The 23,260-nt window shown below is 54.2% G+C and overlaps 1 protein-coding gene and 1 long non-coding RNA gene across 2 annotated transcripts in view; both read left to right on the top strand.

Moving 5' to 3' along the window:
* Positions 1 to 10,051: 10,051 nt before the first annotated feature.
* On the top strand, positions 10,052 to 16,653 carry CPSF4L (cleavage and polyadenylation specific factor 4 like). Its single transcript, XM_037069956.1, has 5 exons — positions 10,052 to 10,249; positions 10,707 to 10,757; positions 12,378 to 12,530; positions 15,522 to 15,617; positions 16,556 to 16,653. Exons 1-5 carry the CDS (start codon positions 10,147 to 10,149, stop codon positions 16,651 to 16,653), a joined length of 501 nt encoding a protein of 166 aa, XP_036925851.1. The 5' UTR covers positions 10,052 to 10,146.
* A 1,399-nt stretch (positions 16,654 to 18,052) lies between these two features.
* Positions 18,053 to 23,260, top strand: part of LOC119003522 (uncharacterized) — an 11,744-nt gene continuing 6,536 nt past the window's right edge. Inside the window, exon 1 of the long non-coding RNA XR_005069980.1 lies at positions 18,053 to 18,140. This is a non-coding gene — a long non-coding RNA (uncharacterized LOC119003522). The remainder of the gene's footprint in view (positions 18,141 to 23,260) is intronic.

Below are 23,260 nucleotides of genomic sequence, written 5' to 3'. Positions count from 1 at the left end.
CATCTCTGCTGGGCAGAGCCGGGGCTCCAGCTGGGCCCCAGCCTCTCAAGCCTTTGGCCTCGGGCGTGTGTTCTGCTGCTGCCCAGGGTGGTCCACCGAGGTGCTCGCCTTTGACTCCTTTCTCACATACACATACCCCCTCCCCCCAAGCCACACGCTCCTCTTCACCAGGGTTTGCCATGTTACCAGGAGAAAGCGACAAGAGGAATAGAGGGCGCCCAAACACACGAAGACAGCGGATTCTCAAGATCTTTACATTTTAGGGTCTGGTTCGCCACCCTCCACCCCCATTTTACAGAGCCTGGAAGAAGAAGACGCTGGCCAAAGCCCCACGAGTGCAACAGAGCAGAGATTGCAAAAGAGACCTGGCTGGCTCTGAGCCCGTGGGCAGTATGGGGCACAGCTACGCATTGAGCTGGGTGTGTGGTAGGTTGTCGGGGTGGCCAGTGGGGCCAGGGTGGGGTGGCATGCTGCACACCCCACCCCTCCCTGGCTCAGGCTCTCCGAAGCACCTGGCTTCCTCCACACTCAGGCAGGGCCTCCCTGGCGTGGCCCCTCCCTTGCCACGGTCACCAGCATGCAAAGACTCTGGCCCCCAGACCTTGATGGAAGATGCAGGAAAGGAAAAAAGTTAGGAATAAAAACAGGACAGTTCGTCTGCTTCCCCTTTGCAGTCTCCTCTAGGCCCTGTGGCCTCTTGCCAGCAGCCAGACGGGAGATTGGAAAGAACATTTGGGGGAGAGGGCCGGTATTTGCAGGCAGATGGATGCTGGGGGCTTTGCCTCTAAAACCTGTTGCTCTAACTCCCCGAGCTGCTGTTATCCAGGATGAGGATCCCAGGAGGGGACAGGAGGAGCCAAGGAGAGCTGCCCTCCCGGCAGGACTCCAACCCTGAAATGACTTGGCTTGTTAAAAAGTACCCCTCAAGGCCACGCGGCCCTGCTGAATTTTGTTTGGTGTTTATGCCCTGCTTTGTTCCAAAAAGGATAGGAGGCAGCTTACAAAAATACGCAAATTACAATAGGATAAAAATAGATCGGAGGGAAAACAAGGCCGGAACAAACATGAAAGAACCAAGCGAATGGCACCTGCACTGTTACCAGCGTTCAGACCAGCGGATGGACCTGCTGGCCGGGGTGCGCTCGGGGGGAAAACGTTTCCAGCTTGTGTTACGTGTATGAGAGTGGGCCTCCACCCTTCTCACAAGCGGGCTGGAAACTGGGCTCTGAGCTTCCTATCAGTCAAAGCAAAAAGGGAAACCCACCTGTAGTGAGACTCGCCATGTCCACGAGGTTGAAATGGTCCCGGAAGCAGCTCAGCTTTTTCGGACACTGCGATCTGAGAGGGATTCTTGCGAGCTCTTTGGAGGGGGTAGGGCCAGGGTTCCAGGCCATGTCCTCAACTACAGTCTCAGTCTCGGAACAGATACGATCATGCAAACCCCAGAAGGCCGCTTTTCCGCTCAATATGAATTGAAGGCTTGAGGCCGAGACACAGATCAATAAAACCAACTCTCAGGAGGGCCAGCCCCAAGCCATCCAAGGCATTCACCAAAGACACACGATTTAGATTCTTCCAGAGCAGGTTTTTCCAGCCCTGGCACTATTGACACTTGGCGCCAGGCCATCCTGTGTTGTCAGGTTAGGGTTAGAGTCAGGGTTAGAACTGTCCTGTGCACTGCAGGACGGTGAGCGTCATCGGTGGCCTCTGCCCACCGGTGCCCGTGGCTTCCTCACACTGAGCCATGTTGGTCCAACCTGTCCCCAAACACTGCCCGGTATCCCGTTGGCTGTGGAAAGACCACTGCAGTTACAGGAACGGTGCGATGCCTTTTTTTTTTTTTTTCACCATAAGTGCCAATTTAAGAAAGAAAAAAATGTTTCCAGCTTCTGCGTTTTGGGTTCAAAGCAAAAGAAAAAAAAGAAAGCTTACAAAGTCCCATAGGGGAAAATGTATATGCTTGCATTTTAAACTACCTACTTTATTGAGAAAACTGGCACTTCTATTAGCCACTAACATTGTTACTGTGAGGGTATTATTTGCGAAATAGCCGCAGGGAGGCACTTTCTGGTTCCTCGCCTGGAGCCAGAACGAGCCCTGAGGACCCTGTGAAGAAGGCTCCCTCGCCCCGCCGTCTGCTCTCTGCGACCCAGGGCAGGCAGGGCAGCTGTCTCCGAAGATGGTGCTGCCCCTCTGTCGTTTCTCACGACCAAGGTCCCGTTCTGCCCCTGGCCAAACCAGGGCCACCTACGGAGGCTCTGAAGCTGTGTTCTCTGGAAACAGAAACCTACGGCTCCGATTCATTTATTCATCGGTTATTTACTGAGTACCTACTGTGTGAGAGCACTCTCGAGGGGTGAGGACCCGGGGTGAGGGGAGTGAGAGTCCACAAGACAGGGGACAAGATGTGGCCCCAGGGTGGCCCTGCACCTTCCACGGACCCCTTCATAAAAGTTGTTAAAATCGGATGCTATGGCCACGTTAGTAAACAAGATGAATGCATTAATGTCATACATTAAAACTTGATCTTCGACCGAAAGACTCATGGATTTGCTTCAGGTTTTCATGGGCCCGCTGAGCCTGATGGGGAAGTCACATGACGGAAGCATGGGCCCTGCCCTCCAGGGCTCGGGGTGAGGTCAGGGAGGGGGAACATAAATGGGCACATTGCCTGCGGTATGGAGGACTCTGGAGGAAACGGAGCACAGCACCAGGATCTCACTGCAGCGCAGGGTGGAGCGGCCTCTCCCCGAGAAGGTGCTCCTCGGACCAGACCAAAGAAAGAGGCAGGGTCTGGGAGGCGACCAGCAGGGACCAGCACGTTTGGGGGAATCAAGGACACCTGCGGCTTTGGCCCCCACATCTGGGTGGCGGTGACATTCCCAAGAGGGTGAGACAGAGAAGGTGGCACCAGTTTCTGGGAAGTTAGAGTTTGGTCTCAGGCATATGGAGGGCCTTCCAAGTACAAACGGCAAGAAGACAGGTACCTGGTGGACAGGTGCTAAGGGCTGAAAGTGTCCCCACTAAGTTCATGCGTTCTTGATACCCCCACCTTCAGAGTGACGGAGCCAGGAGGTGGGGCTTTGAGGAGGTGGCAGGGGTTAGATGAGGTCAGGAGGGTGGGCCCCACGATGGGATCAGTGTCCTTATAAAAAGAGGAACAGAAACCAGAGGTTTGTCTCCGCCACGTGAGGACACAGCAAGCCAGGAAGCACATCCCCTCCACAAGGAACTGAATCTGCCAGCACCTGGGTCTTGGGCTTCTGGCCTGCAGACCGTGAGAAATCACTGCCCGCTGCTGAAGCCCCTAGTCCGAGGTGTCTCGGTGCAGCTGCCCCAGCTGACCAAGCCAGTGGGCAGCTGCCTGCCTGTCTGGAGTGGCTGAGATGGGATTCAAAACAGACCAAGAAGCGAGACCAAGGGCAGCTCTGTGGTGCTGATGAACACAGGAGAGGAGGTCAGGATTGTGGGCTTCCCCCGGCCCCGCCAACTGCCCCCTCCCACCACCACACCTGCTTCGGCCCCCAGCCCCAGGTCGGGTGGTTTATCCAGGCTGGGAACCAGGACGGGCTGCCCTCTGCTCGCCAGCCACAGTGACTGGACTTTGAACACAAGGGTACAATTGACTCCGTCTGTGGCCAAGACCTGGAGCATTTTTCCATCTATCCTCTGTCCCCGTGATCCAAGAATCATTTAGAGATAACAGACTGGAGGGCAGTCTATAGTGATGAAAATGAAGTTTTTCTTTCAGACCCAAATGCCCTAAAGGCAGATCAAACGTGTGACCTTGGCCCCCAATCCATCAAAGTGAGTGACCCGGGCTGTGGCTGGAAGAATTAATCCATCACAGTGTCCCTGGGCCAGCTGGCGGCTCTGTGTTCTATAGAAATCTGCCTCTCTCTCTCCAAATGAGGGCGAGGGGCGCATCGCTCCAGGAGGTACCCTGGGATGTGGGGATGAGTATTGGAACTTCGCTAATGATTATGTTTTATCTTGACCTTCTAGATTTGTCTGTCTTCCAAAGCACAGAACATCTTCTTTCTGGAGTGGCTTTTCATCTATTTCTGGATTCTGACATGTCCACGGCTGGACCCCCCTTTGCTGGCCCTTCCATGAAGAGTGGCCCCAGGTTTGCAGCCAGAAGGCTCTTTCTAAAATGCAAATCAGACCCTGAGCTGAAAGGCTGGCTCCTTCAGAGATTCCCAAGGCCTCAGGTTCAAGGCCCTTCCCCGGCGGGCTCCCAGGCCCTTGAGAATCTCAGCAGCAGACTCACCCCATGCTGCTCTACAGATCCAGAAGTGGTTTCCCCAGTGGACGGTGCTGCTGCCACCACGGGGAACGTCATGCTCTCCCCGCCTGCAGACAGTTTTTTTTCCTCGTCCGTCCTCCCAGAAACCTTTGCTACCCAGGCTGGACCTAAGCAGCCTTGCAGCACCTCTGCAAATGCCCTCTGTTCCCCACATGGCCGGGGTTTAACTGCCTACTGATGGGTTACTTTCCTTTCTCTCTTAGTTTTCTGTCACTGCTGTACCAAATTACTGTGAAGTTACGAGCTTCGAACAGAGAGAATTTATGATCTCACAGTTGTGGAAGTCAGACGGCCACGATGGCTTTCCCTGAGCTGAAGCCCAGGTGCCAGCCGGCCTGCATCCCAGGCTCCGTCTCCCTGCCCCTCTAGCTTTCAGAGGCCACCTGCGTTCCTTGGCTCGGAACTCCACCGTCCACCTTCAGAGCCAAGAGGGTAGCATATTCAAATCTCAGATGTCTCTCTCTTTCAGTCTCCATCTCAATATCCATCTCTTTCTTCTTCCCTCCCTCCCCCTGGCCCTCCTGCCTGCCTCTTACAAGGACCCAGTGATTACATTGCCCCCCCCCAATAATCCAGATAAGCTCCCCGCCTTAAGATCCTTCACTTAATCACATCTGTAATGTCCCTTTTGCCACGTAAGGTGACGTAATCATGGGTTTGGGGCACTAGGATTTTGGAGGGCATTGCTCCGCCTTCCATGCCCTCCTAGACGGCAGCTGTGTCTTGTTCATTCTGCATCCACTCAAACTATTTTTGAGTGAGCAAGTGAATGAATGAATGAATGAATGAATAGCTTTCCCGGAGGCTAGGTGGGGGCAGAAGCCAGAATACAGAGCTGGAAGAACAGTGGAGAAGTAGGGAGAAACCAGGGTGTAACCTGAGCTGGTCCCATCCTGCATGTCTGCCAACTCATCTTGCTGGTGCTGCGGGGCCTGCAATGTCCCCTGAGCTGCTGGTGACAGGACTATCTTTCCTCGGGGCACAGGGCAGTGAGTGGAGCCAGACTGTGGAGGCTTCCCTCTGAGCCCCAGGAGGCTTAGGGAGCCTCTGCTGAGCCTTGAGGGGCTCTGGGCACAGAAGCAGAGGAGGGGGAGGGCAACCTGAAGACCCAGACCCTTGGCGGTGGCCAGAGTGGAGGGGAAAACCTATCCGGACACTCCCTGGGCCAGGGCCTGCTCCCTGAGTGCCAAATACCCTGTCTCCTGGACTCTCAGACCTGAAGTACAAGCCTCATGCCCACGCAGAGGCCCAGTCACACTCTCAGGACACTGCTCACCCCCCCCAGGACCCCTTCACCCACACCTCCATCCTTCCTTTCTCACCCCACACTCCTGCCTGCCTGCTCTGCAGCTCAACAGGCTGGAGGAGCTGGCTTTGGGGTGGGGCAGGCTGAGCTTGTGGCCTTTGCAAAGCATTAGACCCTCTGTTTTCTCAACTGTAGGAGAGAAATAACGATAGCTCTCTTTGTGGGGTTCCATGGGGACTAGAGAGAACACAGTGTAACAGTGAACCTCCACCAGTTAAGTCCTCATCACTGGTAGCAAACATTGGGATCCTAGGTCCCTGTTTTGACATGAGGTCCCTGTGTGAGCTTAGGCAATCTCTTCACCACTCTGGGCCTTGATTTCTTCATCTGTAAAATGGGTAGAGGCAGCTTGCACAGGGACAGTGACCACTGGAAGAGGCCCTGTGAGCAGGTGGGGAGGCTCAGGAGTCCTGTTACTGTGCTCCAGTCCCCAGGGAGAGACGCCTTTCGGGAGTGTAGCTCCCAGAAGCCCCTGACGCTCAGAGACTGGGCTCCTGGGCAAGGACAGAGCAGGACCATCCTGGCGGCTGCATGTTACTGCCCTGCACTTCAAATGCCCACGGTGAGGTCAGCAGCTGTCCCCACCAAGTGGCATCTCTGGGGCACAGGAGCAATGGAGAGGGCAGGGCACACTGGCTCACTGTCCCTGGGGCTGAGTAGCAGCAGCTGTGGGTCACAGGGGCTCCTCTCGACCCCACCCCCTCCCAGCAACATGGCGACCCAGCCCATCCCTGGTGGACTCGGGGCAGCCCTTTCAGAGGCACGGAACAGCACAGGGCCCCTGCCCCACGGCACCTCCCCTCAGGGCCGTTGGAAATAATCAGCTCGAAGGAGGAGAGGCGCCATGGACCTGAGGGCAGGACGCATGGGGCCTTGAGCACCCAGCCACAGCCCCCAAGTCTGGGGGTGCCTCACAGCTCGTTCCCCCAGGAAGGACTGCTCCCCACGTCATATGTCAGTACTGACAGCCCCCCAAAGAGGTCCTGCTGGGGAGGGTCACCTCTGGGGCTCAGATTGCTTATTAAATGGCCGGCCTAGGATTTGAACCCTGGCCTGACCGATGCCAGTCCCACCCTTTCAGGGGGCCCGAGTGGGAAGTGGGGAGACAGGCCTACACACAGGCATCGGAAGGGAGGGCGTGGCCACATTCCGCCCAGGGAAGCACTGGCCGTGGTTGGTCCAAGGCCACAGGGCTGGGCACAGTGACCCCTGCCCGCCCCTGGCAGCCGGGGAATTCTAGGGCTCCCGCACCCCCTGCAGAGGTTCGGAGCAACTCGTTTATCCAGGGAGAGGGGCAGGGTGATGATTCAGGGAAGCTGCAGCTGGAGTTAGATGAGAGCCTCATAATGATGGTGATTAAAAATTAACACCACTGTTTGCACAGTGATTTACGCGTCCACTTTGCAGCCATGAATTAATTAATCAATGAAAACACAGTGCTGGGGAGAAGCTTCATAGCCCAGAAGAGCAGGCTGTGAGGTTCCAGAAGGACGTCGCTGGGACAGGGGGTACTGGTCCACCAGGCAGCCATGAAGTAGCAATATAAACCGGGGAGGGGGACTGAGTGAGACAGAGGGCCTGTGAGGTGGGAGACCCGGGGCAGACCCCCAGGTGACACTGATTAGCTGTGGGACGTTGGCAGTCGCTCAATGTCTCTGTATTTCTATTTGCTCATCTGTGAAAAAGGTGAGTGAGGTCTTCCCAAACCGAATTTCTAAATAGAACCATCCGAGTGTCCTGGGGCAGCTGCGGCAATCACTGCCAAGGTGGGGGCTTCAAACTACACAAGTGGGTTTTCTCGTGGTTCCGGAGGCCAGAAGTCTGAGATCGGGGCGTTGGCTCCTTCTGGCACCTGGGCGTGGGGGGCAGGCACGCCTTCCTCAGTGCTCCAAGGCCACTGGCTGACCCCAGTCTCCTCCTCTGTCCTCACATGGTCTCCTTCTCCAGGTTTCTTGTGACTGTGTGTGTCTCAAATCGCCCTCTTTTTTCTCCTAAGAACACCAGTCCTTTTGTTTAGGACTCACCCTAATTCCAGGATGATCTCACCTGGAGATCCTTAATGACACCTGCAAAGACCCACTGCCAACAAATAAGGTCACATTCACGGGTACCGGGGTCAGGACTTGGACTGTGTTGGGGGTGGGGGCGGCTCAATTCAACCCACTACAGAAGGGATTTGGGAGAAACAAAAACCATGAATGCCAGGTGCTGCCGTTCTTATGATGAAGATGTGGGAGAAGGGCACGCATCTCTGTGACACCCTCCCCACACCTCCTGCTCACCAGGCACTGGGAGGTGGCGTGGGAGTCCAGGTGGAAGGCAGACCCTTGACCAGAGGGAAGGGGACACGAGGGTGGGTGGACAGAACAGTCTCTGCTGGAGCTTCCGTCCTCCTCAGCCTCAGGATGAACTCTCACGCCCCCAGCAGGCTGGGAGGACCTCTGGCTCTATCTCCGGACTCTGTGATTTGTCATCACCCTCTAGGCAGCCTCCTGTCCCTGAATTTCCCCACAAGCCTACCCAGGGGCCTGTGTGTCACTCTCCTAGTTTTCCCCAGGCCTTCCACAGCCTTTCTCCATGATAAGAAAAAAAACCCACAAACAAACAGAAAACAAAACAAAACAAAACAAAACAAAACCCCCACCAAGTCCTAAAAGATACTTCAGGTTCAGGCCCTACTTACTTCCTAATCTTGTCACCCACCACTGCCCTTCTCTGAACCCACACTTCCTCCAAGCCAAACCCCTGACTGGCCCCTCAGCCTGACTTGTTGCCTCAAGGCCCAGCGCCTTGTCCAGGGGGCCCGGCTTCTGGAATGTTCTCCCCGACCCTGGCCAGGCTTTCCCCTGAGAGCCTTCCCTGCCACCCCTCCCTGCCCCTGCTTAGGTGGCTCCCCTGTTGCCGTCACCGCAGGGTCACCAATCACCCCTTTGTATAATTGTGCTGTTGAACGTGCCCCCACTTCACTGGGTCATTCCTGAGGGGCAGGGACACGGTCCTTTGTTCTGCGGTCCCCAATCCCCAGGGTAGAGATGGTCCTCAGATGTTCCCAGAAGGAAACTGTTGAGACCTGTGCATTTGAATTCCACTGTTACCACCCGTCCAACACGTGCCCTTGGCTTTGCTGGGCCTTGATTTCCTTATCTGCCTGCCCGCCTGCCTTGCCAAGTTGCTGTGGGCCTTCAACGAGCCTGTGTTGACAGAGGAATGTGTTCTTGGACTAATCAGTGCACACAGAGAGGGCCAAGGGAAGCAAGGGCGTGTGTCTTCCCCTGGGACCAGACCCTCCGCCCTCCCCCTTCCTGGGAACGTGGTTGGAGGAAGGCCCCAGCTTCTGGAAAGTCTTGGATCCCCTCCCGGCCTGCCCCGGCTTTGCCTCGGCTCTGCCCCGGCTTTGCTTCGGCTCCAGGTGTCTACCTCTCCAGCTATTTTCTTTTCTGATCCAGAGTTCAAAAGAACAACAAAACTAGGAGCCACAGCCCCGGGGAGACTCAAGCCAGCAGGCTCATTCTTGTTGGTCCTGCTGCAGACCTGCAGGGCGAGGCCCCCCTCTCCCTGCTGGACCGGGAGGGAGGGCAATTGGGTTCTGTGGGTTTCAGCTCCAAAGCGACTGGAAAACAGCAGTTCCACTTAGAGCGAAGGCCAACTAGGGGGCCAGAGCCGGGGGAGGGGAGGCCTGCCCTAGTTAGAGCCCTACAAAGCGCCTTTGAAAGCATTTTCAGATGTCCCCAGGCCCGGGGGAAGGGGTGGCGTAATAATAATAAAACAACATTTGCATAGAGATTTCGTTTACAAAGCACTTTCTCAGGGGCGGGGAGGCGCTGGGGTGGCCCTGTGGAATCCTGGCCGGGAGGCCGCAGCCTGGGCTTAGTTCCACCCCCAGCCCCGCGCGCGACTGTATGCGGGATAAACAAAGCGCCATTCATCCAACTATTTCCGATTCCTCCGAGTTTCAGTCTCTCTTCCCTCTCTCCCATGAAGAGCTCACTCGGAGCTTGTCACTCAGGCCAGAAAAGGGGTGTCAGGAGTCTCAGAGGGAGGGGTCGGCAGGGGCCGGGTTGGAGGGAAAGGGGCAGCGGGGGAGAGGGGCCTCCATCCCCCTGCACCCCGGCCCCGCCCCCACACCCTCTGGCTCCCGGGCGCCCGCGAATCAGACGAGCCTGGCTGTGGTTGGTTTGTGCAACTTCTCTTGGTAACCTGGGCTGTGTCTTCATGTTGAAAGTATGAGTGCAGGTTTGGTAATGTCTGTGCATATGCTGTGTGTGGGTTTGGGAACGGGCGGAGATAGGCAGCCTGTGGGCCAAGCAGCAGTGCGCTGGGATGGGACTGACTTACACAGCGTGGGGGTGTGGGGCCCTGGGGCATCTGCACCTGCATCAGGTAGGAGAGGGCGGACAGCTGGGCCTAGAGTATGGCCTGATAGGCACCTGGCCCCTGGCATCAGACTCTGGCCCCTTAAGGGCCTCTGCCAGCTATATAGGGTCCACCTGCCCCCTCAGCAGCTTTCAGCTGCCCCAGCGGAAGACAGAAGATGGAAGAGGTCATTGCAGGGCTGCAGAGGTTCACCTTCACCTTGGAGAAGGATGTAGAGATGCAAAAGGGCATTGGACTCCTGCCTTTCCAGGGCATGGACAGTGAGTGAGGATGGGTACCAACCATCCCTCTCGGGGATCCTGCACAACCCCGTCCTCACCCCCCACCCCCCAGCCTGCTCTGCAGGACTCTGCTCAGCATCCTGCTGGGCACGGCCCTTTCTGTCTGCAGCTCACCAGAGGGACTGAGCTGGGGGCTTGGGCCCACAGCCTGGGATTTCCAGCTTAGCCACTCTCTTCTCAGGGGCTCGGCCCTCCCCTCCTACATCCCTTGCAGGATTCCAGGGAAAGCTTCCAGATTGGCCTTGGCCCCGCCGTGGCCTCTGGTGCAGAGCTGGGGAGTTTAGGTGTTGAGGTTTGGAGGCTGGTTCCAGAGGCCAGCATCCAAAGGCAGGTCTTGGGGGCCCCAAGCCCCAGCCCTGCGCAGGTATGGGGGGGACTTGCTGATGGGGTAGCGGCCCTCTGAGGAAGCTGCCCCTCTTCCTTTCTCCCCTTCCAGAGTCGTGCTCAGCTGTGTGCAACTTCTTTGCTAAAGGGCTCTGTGAAAAAGGTGGGTCAGCAGGGGGCCTGGGCTGGGGCAGCGGCAGCTGTGTCTGACCTGCCCAGGGTTGGCCTTAGCCTGGATAGAGGTTGGATTTGTACCTGGGGAGGGGAGGTGGGGATGGGGTCGAATTTTAATCTTATAAGTGGGCAGTGGGCGAGTAGGTGGGTCCACCAAGAAGCCTGAGCTCTAAGGGTTTCCCAGACTCAGCAGCATTGAGCAAGGTGGCCAGAGCTGCCTAGAAGGGAACACTCCTTCCTCCCGCCTTGCTGGGGGTGGCAGTGTCTGTGGGCTCCAGCCTGTGTGCTCCGGGAGAGCCCTGACCTCTTTATTTCCCTCCCAGCCTGGGGAGTGGCATCCTGCCCCCACTTTGTCCTGTAAATCAGTGGGGGGCCCGCTCAGCTGTCACATCCATCCCCTATGCCCTGAGGTAGCTCTAGTCAGTGTCTGAAATGCTGCCAACAAGCACCTCTAGTCCTCCACTGCCCCAGTTTGGACCAAGCAGCACCCTCTTCCAAGCTCCTCTGTCCCAAGAGCCTGACTTAAGTATTGGGAGTTCTCAGCTTTTCTTCTAGCTCATGAACCCTGCTCTTCCTATAGAAATACACAGTGGTCCCCAAAAGTCTCGCTTCCAGGTGGAGCTTCCCAGGCCCTCTGTAGGCCCAGGTTATGTACCCTTGCTAGTGTGAATGCATTTGGGACCTGCTTTTGGGTTTCAAATGTGTCTGTTCTTGGGAAGCTGGGAGGGAAAAGGGGCCCAGGCAGGGGGGACCTGGGGCCATTTTTGCCACGTGCCTCTTCTTGTATTTGGGCCATCCCTGGATGATGGGGTGAGAAGGGATGTGAGCTCAGCCTTGGGCCGTGTCCTCAGCTCGGCCCACGCTGTCTCTGGAGCAACCTTCACAGTGACATCCTCTTGCAAAGAAATACAACTGTTTTGGTGGAAGGTCAGATCCAAACAAGCCAGTGGCCAGGGGCAGAGGGTAAGGCAATTTTAAAAGAAGCTTCCTGGGCCCCCCTCAAATTCTATCAGATGCATGAGGCCAGTCCCACTTAGAAATTTGGGAACTGGGGTTTCCTTTTTGCTGATGGTGACACCATGTTGGTGAAGATGATAAAGAGTTAAATATCACATTCCCATTTCCTTCTAAATCCTTGCAGAGTTGGCTCTTCCGTCATCATCACGTCAGGTCTCTGGAATCAGGAAGCATAACTTTCCTTTTTTTAAAGACATGAAGTCAATAGGCCCTTAATGAGCCGTTAGTATGTGATAGGGATGGTGTTTGTGGGGGCTGGGGGTGTCCAGGGCTGGAAACTGTGGCTCTGTTCTCTGGGAGAGGCCCTGACCATGAGCCTGGAGGCTAGAGGGCTGTAAGTGGCCAGAGCGGGTGTCTGGCCAGCCTGGGGTTGACGGGGCACCACGTCAGGCAGAGAAGAAAGTTGGGGTAGAGGTGTGGTCATGGGAACAGCCGCCTATTCAGACAACAGCAGGTCACCTCTGGCTCTCCAGTTCTAGCTGCCACCAGGGTCCAGGGGAGGAGACAAAAGGAGGGCAGGTGGGTCTTACCCAGAGGTGAGAGGGCCCAGGCTGTGGGTGGGGGGCTCCCAGCTGGGCACTCTGGTCCCCAGGGAAGCTGTGCCCATTCCGGCATGACCGCGGGGTGAAGATGGTGGTGTGTAAGCATTGGCTTCGTGGGCTGTGCAAGAAGGGAGATCAGTGCAAGTTTCTGCACCAGTACGATGTCACCAGGATGCCCGAGTGTTACTTCTTCTCCAAGTTCGGTATGCCCCTTCCTGGCCCCAGCCCTTTCCCCTGGAGGGTTGGCAGCGGGGGCTGTGGGATGGGGCATGTGGAGGGACACCCCAAGGAGGCCTTCCATGTCTCAGGTGGCAGAGCAGGCCTGTCTGAGACACCTGCGTCTCCAACGCCACAGGGAAAGTGGAGCTGAACTCTGGTCCCTGTTTATCTGTCCCCATCAGGCTCAGGCACACACAGCTTACCCCAAGGGAAGGAGAGGGTCCAGTTGGAATCAAAGGCCGAATTGTTTCCCTCCGCAGTCCTGGCTGAGTCACACTCACTCTCCGGAAACAGCCTAGAATGGGCTATTTCTCTCCCGCAGGCTTGGGGGCTGGGGTCCAGGCCAGCAGTTCCCAAACAGCAGGGGGCACTTTTGCAATGATGCTTGTGATTCCCCAAACACATCTGTGCCATTGTCTATTTCAGTTGTCTTGCTATTTTAAACTTTTATTTTAGAAGAAAACTTTATACTGCTTCCATAAATAGAAAACTAGCCTCATCAAGGGCAACTGTAAACAAACACCGTGTGCTTCGTAAGTATAGCCCCTAAATTATCATGTGAGGTCAGGGCTGGGCCAGCGTCTTACCTCTCAGGTCCTTCTCTTGTCATCTAAGGGGCTGCGTGTGGAGGCGGGAGCCACGGCCACTTCCTGCCTCACTTAAGCAGGAAATCCATGAATGTGTTTCCATCTCATCCTTCTCCATAGAATGCTACAGCTCAATGCTTTTCAGAACTGGACGGAGACTGGAGGGTTACCTAGTCCAGTGGTTTTCCAATCGTGCTCCAGAAAGTGGCCCAGAGGGGGAGAGGGCTGGGACAGTTTCCGGGGACGCCTCTGATGGAGGTGGCATGGCTTCGAAACTGAGCCAGCACTGGGGGCAGGTGTTTCTCATTAGTGGGGAGGGGAGTCCTGGGTATGAGGGAATAATGCAAAGTACCCCCTTAGGTCAGCAGGAGTCCCTCCCAGGCTGAAATCTGTTTCCTGCTTGCTCTTGCATTATGAAAGGCAGACATAAATTGGTGATTACAATACATCAGATATGTTTTTGCTCTTATTGTGAGTGAACAGATATCTCCTTCTAATCTCACACCAGAGTAATTATCATTCTCATGGGAAGTAAGCTGTTTTATTTTTTAAAATATTGTTGGGGAGTTGGAGTGGGAAGGGGCAGTTGAGAGGGGTGAGGAAGCCCGTGGTCTTTGGCCCTGCTCTTGGCTGTTGCCCATTAAAAAACTGCCTGGTTGGGGAGGAGGGGCGAGGAGGGTGAGGTGCGGGCGCCACCTGCTGGCTGGGAGAGGAATGCAGAGACTGCGTTCAGGGCAGAAAGACAGCTATCAGGAGTTCCCCAGCTCCGCTGGGTGGTGATGGGGGGCGTTGCTTCGATTCCTTAGGCTGCTCAAGCCCACAGTCAGCTGCACACTGGTGATGAGCAAGTGAATGATGCCTTGTCAGTGTGAGGAGGAAGCCCTGTGAAAATGGACGTGACAACTCCTCTGCTGGGTCACTGGCGTCTTCGGTTTTTTTATATATGTTTTATTGATTATGCCATTACAGTTGTCCCATTCCCCCCCTTCATTCCCCTCCCCCCACACCCCCCTTTAGTCCTTTAGTTTGTGTCCATGTGTCACAAGTTCTTTAGCTTCTTCTATATTTCCCATACTATTCTTGCCCTCCCCCCTATTTTCTCCCCACCATCTATGCTACTTATTCTCTGCACCTTCCCCCCCTTGTCCTCCTCCCACTCCCCTGTTGCTAACCCTCCATGTGATCCCCATTTCTGTGGTTTCACTCCTGATCTAGCTGTCCTCTAGATTAAATGAAGGATTCTCTCCTTCATTTTAATCTTGGCTAATGTAATTATGATGTGCCTTGGTGTGTTCTTCCTTGGGTCCAACTTCTTTGGGACTCTCTGAGCTTCCTGGATTTCCTGGAAGTCTATTTCCTTTTCCAGATTGGGGAAGTTCTCCTTTATTATTTGTTCAAAAAAATTTTCCACTAGCTGCTCTTCCTGTTCCCCTTCTGGTACCCCTATAATTCGGATGTTGGAACGTTTTAAAGATGTCCTGGTGTCTTCTTTTGTGAAACGGGAGGGCTGGGTTCAGGGAACCCTTGCAGTGTGGAAACGCACTGCACGAAACTGACCTCTTTGGGGCCGTTTGAAAACCATTGGCACAGACAGTATACAGTTCCTTTCGGCTCTGAAAGGCACAGAGTCATAGACTTTTAAGGAGGATGACATTGGAAACACCAATTCCTGACTTGAATGAGATAGGAAATGGGCTGTCTTTTCCCACGGTGCCTTCAGAGCCGCTGGGTCCCTAAGAGACATCTAAGAGGGTTCTCACGGTAACTCATGAGTGGTCTATGGAAACAGTGCTCCTTCCAGGGGCCGTGGGTCTTGGTCTCATCCACAGACACGTCACAGGAACCACAGGTTCTTTCTGCAGCATCTGTCTTCGTCCCTGTGCCACCTCTGAGACAGTGGTCTGCTCTCTGGGCGATTTCACTGGAAAGAGCTGCACCCCCAGACTCTGGAGGCGGGGTCGGTCTCGTTGTAGAGAGGGAGAGTGGGCTTGAGTCACAGCACATGGCAATATCTCCACTCAGTGTCTTGTGTCTTCTCAGGCCTTTAGCTGCCAGCTCTGGGTGCCCTCTTCCCCATCTCTACTGGTTCCTTCTTTCCTGATGGTGTCTAAATGCCTTCAGTTCCAGCCCCCACCTCCTGGATACCTGGCCCTGCCCCAACTTCCTCAAATATGTGTATTGACCCCAAGTCCTGCTTAGTGAACATTACTGGGGTCCACACTTCTCAGATGGCAGGAAGGATGAGAAATAGCTTACTGTCTTCAAAAGCTGCTGGTGACCACAGGAAGGCAAGCAGCTGCTATTCGAGGGGGAGGTCAGTCAGTGTGGGAGGCAGACATGACTGCAAAGATGAGCCTGCTTATGTACAAAGCGTGCTGGAATTTTCAGGTGAGTGCAGCAACAAGGGATGCCACTTTCTTCACACGAACACAGCTTTCAAGACCCAGGACTGTCCTTGGTATGACCAAGGTTTCTGCAAAGATGGTGAGGCCCTGACAGAATGGGAGCCACAGGGGATGTGGGTGACCAGAACGGGCGGTCTCCCTGTGGGCAAGATGTGTGGTGCTGACGAGGCCCCGCTGGGGTGACGTCTGTCCACCCCTGGGCTGAAATCCCAACTGAGATCCTCCCCATAGTTCTCACACTCACTCCCGTGGGACAGCTCTCTGTGACACAAGGACGTGTAGCATGTAGCCTGGCTTAGTCCGGTTCAGTGGCTTCAGGAGACATCAGCCACTTGACCTTGAACAAATGACTGAACTGCTTGTTTCCTCACGAAAAGGAGGGACACTTCCCTCCTAGGGTTGCCAGGCTGCTTAGATGTAGGACCCCACGGGGAGCCCTTGGCATAGGGGCTGGCCCAGAGGGAGCACTCAGTTTACCCAGCAGGGGTGCCCTGAGTGTCACTTAAGCATGTTCCACCTACCCCACTACGGTCAGCCAGACTCAGGAGACAGGGACCGCATTAGAGCCCTGCTCTGAGCATCTGAGTCCTTTCTCCTCCTGAGCATCCAAGTATGTTGTTCTTACTGAGTGCTTGGCAGGATTGCTTTTGGGGGGCGGTCACAGAGAAGGGGTGCTGAAGGAGGATAGTGAGATGTGGGGTTAGCCTTGCCTCAGCTGTTCCTTCTGTGGCTAAACAAATACAGGACCGCAAGTCACAGTCCACATCTTTGCAAGTACTCCAAGACACAGCGTGTTAGGGGCACTTCCCACCCTACACAGTCCGAGTTTGCTTTCCCATCTCAGCCATGTGGCTAGGAAGTTGGTGCTCTGGGGCAGCATGGAACGGATGGGAAGATACACACCCCTGCAGAGTGGACAGCCCACGACCATCCACATCCTCCCCAGCGAGCTTCGTCACGTGTTTTCTCCTCTCTGCTAATGCAGATTCTTTGGGCCGATTTCTCTTTTCCTGGCAGGTCCCTTGTGTAAATACCGCCATGTCCATAAGACAATGTGTATTAACTATTTAGCTGGCTTCTGCCCCGAGGGACCCAAGTGCCAATATGCACAGTAAGTATGATCCCACTGAGTGCTGGCCACCCCCCCCCCCCCCCCTCTAGCTTCCAGATCTAGATTCTCCTGCAGCCTCACTGGGGCAACGTGGGAAATGAAGAGTCTGGCAAGCAGCTGCCCAGTGTTTTCTGTGCGTTGCATTGCTCCCGGACACCCACCCCTCCACAGTGCTGTTGGCTGCACTGAACTCTGACCCATGCTGCTGATGCATGTTCCTGCTGGGGATGGGCAGGTAGCTCTTCATGAACTGCTCAAGAAATAACGGTCGACATGTTTAACTCTCAAATCCTCTGCAGCTCTGCCTCACTGCCTGGAGAGAGTTCAGGCTCCTTCCTGGGGTTCTGGGTTCTGGGCCAGGAAATCTGCTGTCCCTGGTGCAGAGCCCATCAGAGGGCAGGCGATGGGTGGGTTAGGGAGCCTGGCTGTAATCATCTCTCTCTACTCCCTCAGTCCCAAGATGAATCTTTTATTCAACCCCAGTTACAAGAAGGTGAGTGCAGGCAGGGAGGGTCCAACACACCTCACCCGTTTACTGCCGGTGTTCCCTGGGAACTCAAAGTCCCTAGCACGGCACTGTCCCCAACGGCTCTCTCTCACACGGTTGGCTGGGTGTCCCAATCCTGGCAAGGCACACACGTGGGGTTGTTCCTCCCTGATCCCTCAGGCCTCCATGATCTTTACTTCAGATAGGACTTCTCAGCTTTCTGCCCCCAGGGCTTCCCCTTTTCCTTAGCTGGCTAACACGTGGGTGGTTTTGTTAAAGAACACAGGCCCACCCAGCTCAGGACTTGTGGTGCAAAGCTGTTAGGTGGGCCAGGGCCATCCTGGTTGTGTGGGGTGTCTGGGGGAACAGAACTCTTCCTACAGATACCAAGACTGATGACGGCCTCTGGCATGGTCGGCAAACTGCAGCCTGTGGGCCCAAACTGCCTCCGCCCTGCTTTTGTGCAGTCTGGGACCTTACAACGACTGCAGCTGAGCTTCTGTTAATTATTAGCCATCCCAAGGTCGATTTCGAGAGGGCCCGGGCCAGGCTGGGATGGCTATGGCACGGGGGAAGGGCGACCCCTGCCGGTGCTGCGTGGCATCTCCGCTGAAGGTGGGACGCCATCTTCAGTAACTGGGGAATTCCTGAGCCCCTAGCTAACTTCCACCAAAAGGTATGCTTTGGCAATAAGAGCAGACGGTAGATAAAGGCATTTCAGAACCTGGCTCTGCCCGAACGCCCGGCCAGAGCCCCTGCCCTCGGCGTGAAGTTGCCGTGTCTGCGAGGAAGGAGTGCCTGCTTGTCACGGCGTCCTCATGCAGTCCCTGTATCCACAGCTTGACAGGCCATGGGGGTCAGCGCCTCCTGCCTCTACCTGGGGACCTCGCAAGCCCCCTTTCCGGACAGAGTGGCTGCCTCTCCCCTCCCCGATGAGGCCCCAGGAGCAGCTGGTCCCCTACTGCCTGGGGCTCAGGGCTCAGGAGTAGGGCCTGTGCTACAGGGTGAGTAGGAGCTGGAGGGGATTCAGGTTGTTTTCTGCTGAGGGCGGCAGGGGTGGGGGGGGGCAGTTGGAGTGGGGAGGAGGCACTAGCTGCAGAACCTGTGACTCCTTTCCTGCCACAGGTAGGAAAATGGTACTTGGAGTGTGAATTAAGGAGTTTAGGAGTGTGAATTAAGGGAAGGAAGGATACTGGTAAACCAAGTGTTGACTGAGAAGTCTCAACTGTCCAATCTTATTTTTACCTCCTGCCAGACAAGACTTTATTTCTTTAAAAGTTAAATGTCCTTCATGACTTATTTTGCTGCCTGCTAATTCTCTAGTTATTTATATACATTGTCCTTCAGATTTGGGAGGGAGGTTGGGAAGGCGGGCATGTAGCACCTCGGTGTTCTGTTTTGCTGTCTTCTGGTTTATCAGGACATCATATTTGATCACACCTTAATGAAACAGCCTCTAAATTGTCCCAGCCCTGACTTCTCTCTTCTGCCAGAGTCCTGTCAGGATGAGAGGCAAGGGCAGACCCTTGCGTTCCTCATACACTTATTAGTCTTCGAAGGTCCAGATCCCTGTTCTCTGGGATAGTGAGGCCTGGCTTGAAGCTCAAGGCCTCTTTCGGGCCCAAGATGGGGCTTCACTCGTGAGAAGCCACCAAATTCCTCAGAAAGCCAGCTACTTCCTCCTCTGGTTCCCTAGATGATTTAGGATTTTTCTCTTGGAGCCTGAATTTACAAAAACTCATGCCATTGCCATTAACTTTTCCTCTCTCAGTGCTGGAGATGGGCCAGTGTGCCCTTCACTGCAAGTAAGACCAAGCAGGGAAGAGCTATCGAAACCCAACCCCCGACACGTCTGTAGGTGTGGAGGACCTGCCCCTGGGGACCCCCTCAGCCACTCTGCAGCCTCTCTGCTCCCAATGTCCCTGTGTGCCCACTGTCGGCCTGAACGGGATGAGGAGTAGCCTGCTGCCTTTGGGATTATTTGCTCTTAGTCTGTAAGTGAATGAGCTACTAAAAATGCAACAGGCTTGGAGACAGATTGTGGCAGGACAAGTTAAACGGGGGAGCAAAACGTGTGTAAAGGCAAAAGCCCAAGTTTACAGAAACGGTCGTCCTGCTCTGCTCAGCCTGTTGCCTGCACGGGAGTTGGAGCTGCATGCGGCGGCTCCTGCGCACACGGGGAGGCCGCTACAAACCGGCAATTAAATTAAGTGGTGTTCTTTTGCACAACTGCAGCTTCCCTGTATGGCTTAATTTAAGGCTGTAGCCTGTGCTTGCCAGGTGCAGGGAATTACAGGGAGATGGATGGTACAGAAAAGGCTTATCCTGGGAGGCAGGATGTGACTGGGGACATTTAGGGTTGTACGGTCTATGCGGTCGGAGAAGTGCACACAGAGGCATTTAATCCCCTGGGAAAGGGGTGGGGCACGAAGCTGTGCCTTTCGGGGGGGCGGGGGGGGGGAATGGAGGAAAGAGCTCCTGGACCAGGTGTGCGGTGAGCCTAGCCCCTTCCCTTTGGTGGGTGGAGACAGCTCTCTGCCTGTCAGAACTGGAGAGGAAGGGGTAAGGCAGCCTGAAAGAATGCTGGCTCAGGGGACAAGTTTGTGGGGTCTGAATGCCAGCTCCACCTGGGGCTGCTTTGTGACAAATGCCACACAGCTTTGTAGGCACACTACTCACCCTCCTTGAATCTGCTGCTTCCTTGTTCTGGAACATGAGCCCAACAGCACCTGCCTCACTGGGTGGGCGGAGGGCAAGAGAGGAGGCACGTGAGGAACTCTGCCCAGCACTTGGGGCTGACGAAGCAAGCACCCCAACAGTAGCTTGGTTTTGGGAGGACTGTGGTGGTCTCTCAGTGTGGTTCAGATCTGCAATCTGAGTATGACATCACCAGGTTTTGGAAGAGCTGTTATTTTAATTCCGACTGTCAGACCTTGTGGGAACTCATAGGTGAAAGCCTCCGAATCCCACCAAATCTCTGTAAGTTAGGGCTTTACAGTCCAGACCCAGGAGGCTCCAAGAACAGAGGTAACTTGCCCAAGGACACAGGCCAGGGTCTGGGAGAGGCGGATAATCAGAACTGAGGATGGTTTTTGACTTAAAAGGCTTTTTTTTATAGAGAATGGTGGTAGTCTGTGGGAGGAACACGGGGTGAGAGCAGGTATGGAGAGTTCATCGGGAACATCAGGGTAACAGAACTGATAAGGACAGTGGCAGCAGACAGGGTTCCCCATTAAGTGTAAAGCACCCCACTGAAAGTAAAACAAAACGGCTTTATTTTTAATAGCTAAAATTTGAATGTGCGTTAGACAAAATGTACTTTATCCCATCAACTCAGTATGTCAGACATTAAATTGAGGATTAAACTCCAGCAGGCAGCACCAGGGTTAGTGTACCTCACACAGACCATGTGGGTTGTGGCCAGGGCTCAGGCACGCCCGTGAATGCTTGTGACCTTTAGTCTCGGAACCTTCCTGGAAGCCTTCTCCAGGCCGGGGAAGGGCCCGGGCATTGCCATCTGAACTGAAGGACGGGTAGGAAGGTGGACAAGGCTGCCCAGGCGGACTCAGGCTGGCTTTCTGTGCATGCTGCTNCACCAGGGTTAGTGTACCTCACACAGACCATGTGGGTTGTGGCCAGGGCTCAGGCACGCCCGTGAATGCTTGTGACCTTTAGTCGCGGAACCTTCCTGGAAGCCTTCTCCAGGCCGGGGAAGGGCCCGGGCATTGCCATCTGAACTGAAGGACGGGTAGGAAGGTGGACAAGGCTGCCCAGGCGGACTCAGGCTGGCTTTCTGTGCATGCTGCTGCTCTGGAAGACAATCTAGGCACTGCTGCTCAGCTAGGGAAGCTCTGGCCAATTCCAGACGACGTGGAGCATGATTTTAAGAGACAAAACTCAGGAGGCTGTTTGAAATGGCAAACTATGTAAAGAGCACTCTTCCTCCCCCCTGACATTGTGAAGAGATAGTTACTCCCGCCTCCGATCTGAAGTTCAACAGCTTCTGCACGGGACGGTCCCGCTCACCTGCAACTCGTTTCGAAGTCTCTGCAGTCCTTCTGGATGACGCCTTTCCTCTGCCAGACCACATGCATTGTCAGGGACTGGCGTGGAAACTAACTTACCCCCTAGGGGCACTTGCGTGTAAGAACAATGAATGTATCCTCAGAGGGCAGGTTTACACCAACACTGCAGACGAGAGCTATGAAGTACATTCCCTGATCATTGAGTGCAGACCTCAGTCAAGGGAGAAAAGTGATTATCCACTGACCTCAACAACTTTCTTCCACTATATTGAACACAACGAAGAAATCCTTACAAGATTTGCTAAAAGGTCAAGTATTTTTCCACTGCAGACAGCAGCAATGGGTAGAGAGGGAACCTGTTCCCTCTGTTAACTTTGAACATGACCAAGTAACCTCACTGTCTGCAGAGCCTGCCGATGGCTTCAGTCACCGCCATCATTTCAAGACTTGATGCTCCATCTAATTCTAAGGGATCAACCAGGATTTGCCCTTTCCTGCTGGATTCTCGGTACTGACCATGTCACACTAAAAACCCTCTCATTAATGGAGGATCTGCTTTTTCCTGAAACTTGGCAAGATGAAGCAGACAGCCCTTGAGGACTGATGGGTCATTACACAGTCCCTCCTTCTCGTTAAGTCCCTCCTTCTCTCTTCCAGGGAGATGGAAAGTACTTGCTGTGACATAATTAACATGAACCTTCCCATTGTTTTCACATCCTGATGATGACCAGTGACCCTAGTTTTACACTAATGAATACAAAGGTTCTTGATAAAAACCTTGGGGGACTTCCAGCTGCCCCTCAGTGCTACCACCCGCACTTAATGTGTTGTGGGTAGTCCAGGGGACCACGCTAGGGCACTAAGCCACTAGGCCCAGAAAGGCTCCTGCTTTAACATTTGCTAACCTCAAAATGACTCGAAGCAGCAACCCGGACTTCGTCACTCCGAGACGGAGACCGTGAGCCACCCCCTTCCTCTAGGGCAGGGGTTGGCACATTTGTCCAGGGCCAGACGGTTTCTGCTGTACCCACTGCCACTGCAGGGAGAGCGGCCACCTAACCACACGGCAGGGCTGCACTCCAGGAAGGCTCAGTGAAAACCGGCGGTGGGCAGTGGGCGTCTGAGGAACTGAGAGAGAGGGCACTGTCAGCTGCCCACCCGGAGGGTTTCTGATCCAGAGTGAGGAAAAAGGGGAAGGCCGAGGGAGATTCTGGGTGTCTGTTAAGGGCATTTTCAAAGAATGGGCACAAAGCCCTTTCAAATGAAAAGGAGTAGCTTTGGAGTTCCAATTAAACTCTTAGTAATATTAAACTAAACTAAGTAAATGTAATATTGCTTCCCTCAACCATGCATTTTTCCTTATGGAAAACTGTAGTATACCTTTACTTAAACAGAAGTTGATGCAGTATTAAATTATCCCACTGGGGATAATTCAAGAGGAAGAGAGGAACAGAGGATTGGCATAGAAAAGGCAGATAACGCGGAAGATAGAGGCAGAATTCAAGTTCCGAGAAGAGATGTGCAAGTAAATAAATGCTGGCCTTTGAACAGCACGCCCGCGTCCTGTGACGTGAAGGAGCCAGGACAGAGGGCCTGACTCGTGTGTTCTGGAGGATAACACAGCAAAAGATATGCACACACACACAGGGGCAGGCCAAAGTAGGTCAGTAATAGTAAGTACAATAACTATAAATAATACAAGCATAAATTCTGCTCCTCATACAGCTGTGCACCTTCTCTCCCACCCGTGTATTTATATATAAAATCTTTAGATAAAGAGGCATATCTGTATGCCTCTATCTGAATCAACCCCCTGTGCTAGAAAAGGGGCTGAAGAAACAGTTATCCATCTGTTTTGGATATTTATAGATAGGTATTTTTTATCTCTAAGTATCCAAGTTACTCTTTAGGGGCCAAAGCAGTCATAGAATTAGAAAACATTAGAAAAACACAGAATATTTTGAAGAGGGAAAGAGTTGCAGAAAATCCACCAGCCCAAAACCACCCTAACACAGTGAAAGCAGGGTTAAGTGTTTCCCTTAAAGTTCTGAGGGGGGACAGGGCAGGGTCCTGAGAAGTTTCTGGTAAGAAACGATGAA

The sequence above is a fragment of the Sturnira hondurensis genome, unplaced genomic scaffold, assembly GCF_014824575.4.
Source record: "Sturnira hondurensis isolate 20B ecotype Veracruz unplaced genomic scaffold, ASM1482457v3 Scaffold0018728, whole genome shotgun sequence".
In the NCBI taxonomy this organism is placed as follows: Eukaryota; Metazoa; Chordata; class Mammalia; order Chiroptera; family Phyllostomidae; genus Sturnira; species Sturnira hondurensis.
Note: the sequence above shows the minus strand (reverse complement) of the source record. Positions and strands in the feature narration are given on the sequence as shown.

Coding starts and splice junctions, on each gene's coding strand:
- CPSF4L (XM_037069956.1), top strand. CDS start 10,147: ATGGAAGAGGTCATTGCAGGGCTGCAGAGGTTCACCTTCACCTTGGAG. Junction 10,758..12,377: donor TAAAGGGCTCTGTGAAAAAG/GTGGGTCAGCAG, acceptor TCTGGTCCCCAG/GGAAGCTGTGCCCATTCCGG. Junction 12,531..15,521: donor TTACTTCTTCTCCAAGTTCG/GTATGCCCCTTC, acceptor TGGAATTTTCAG/GTGAGTGCAGCAACAAGGGA.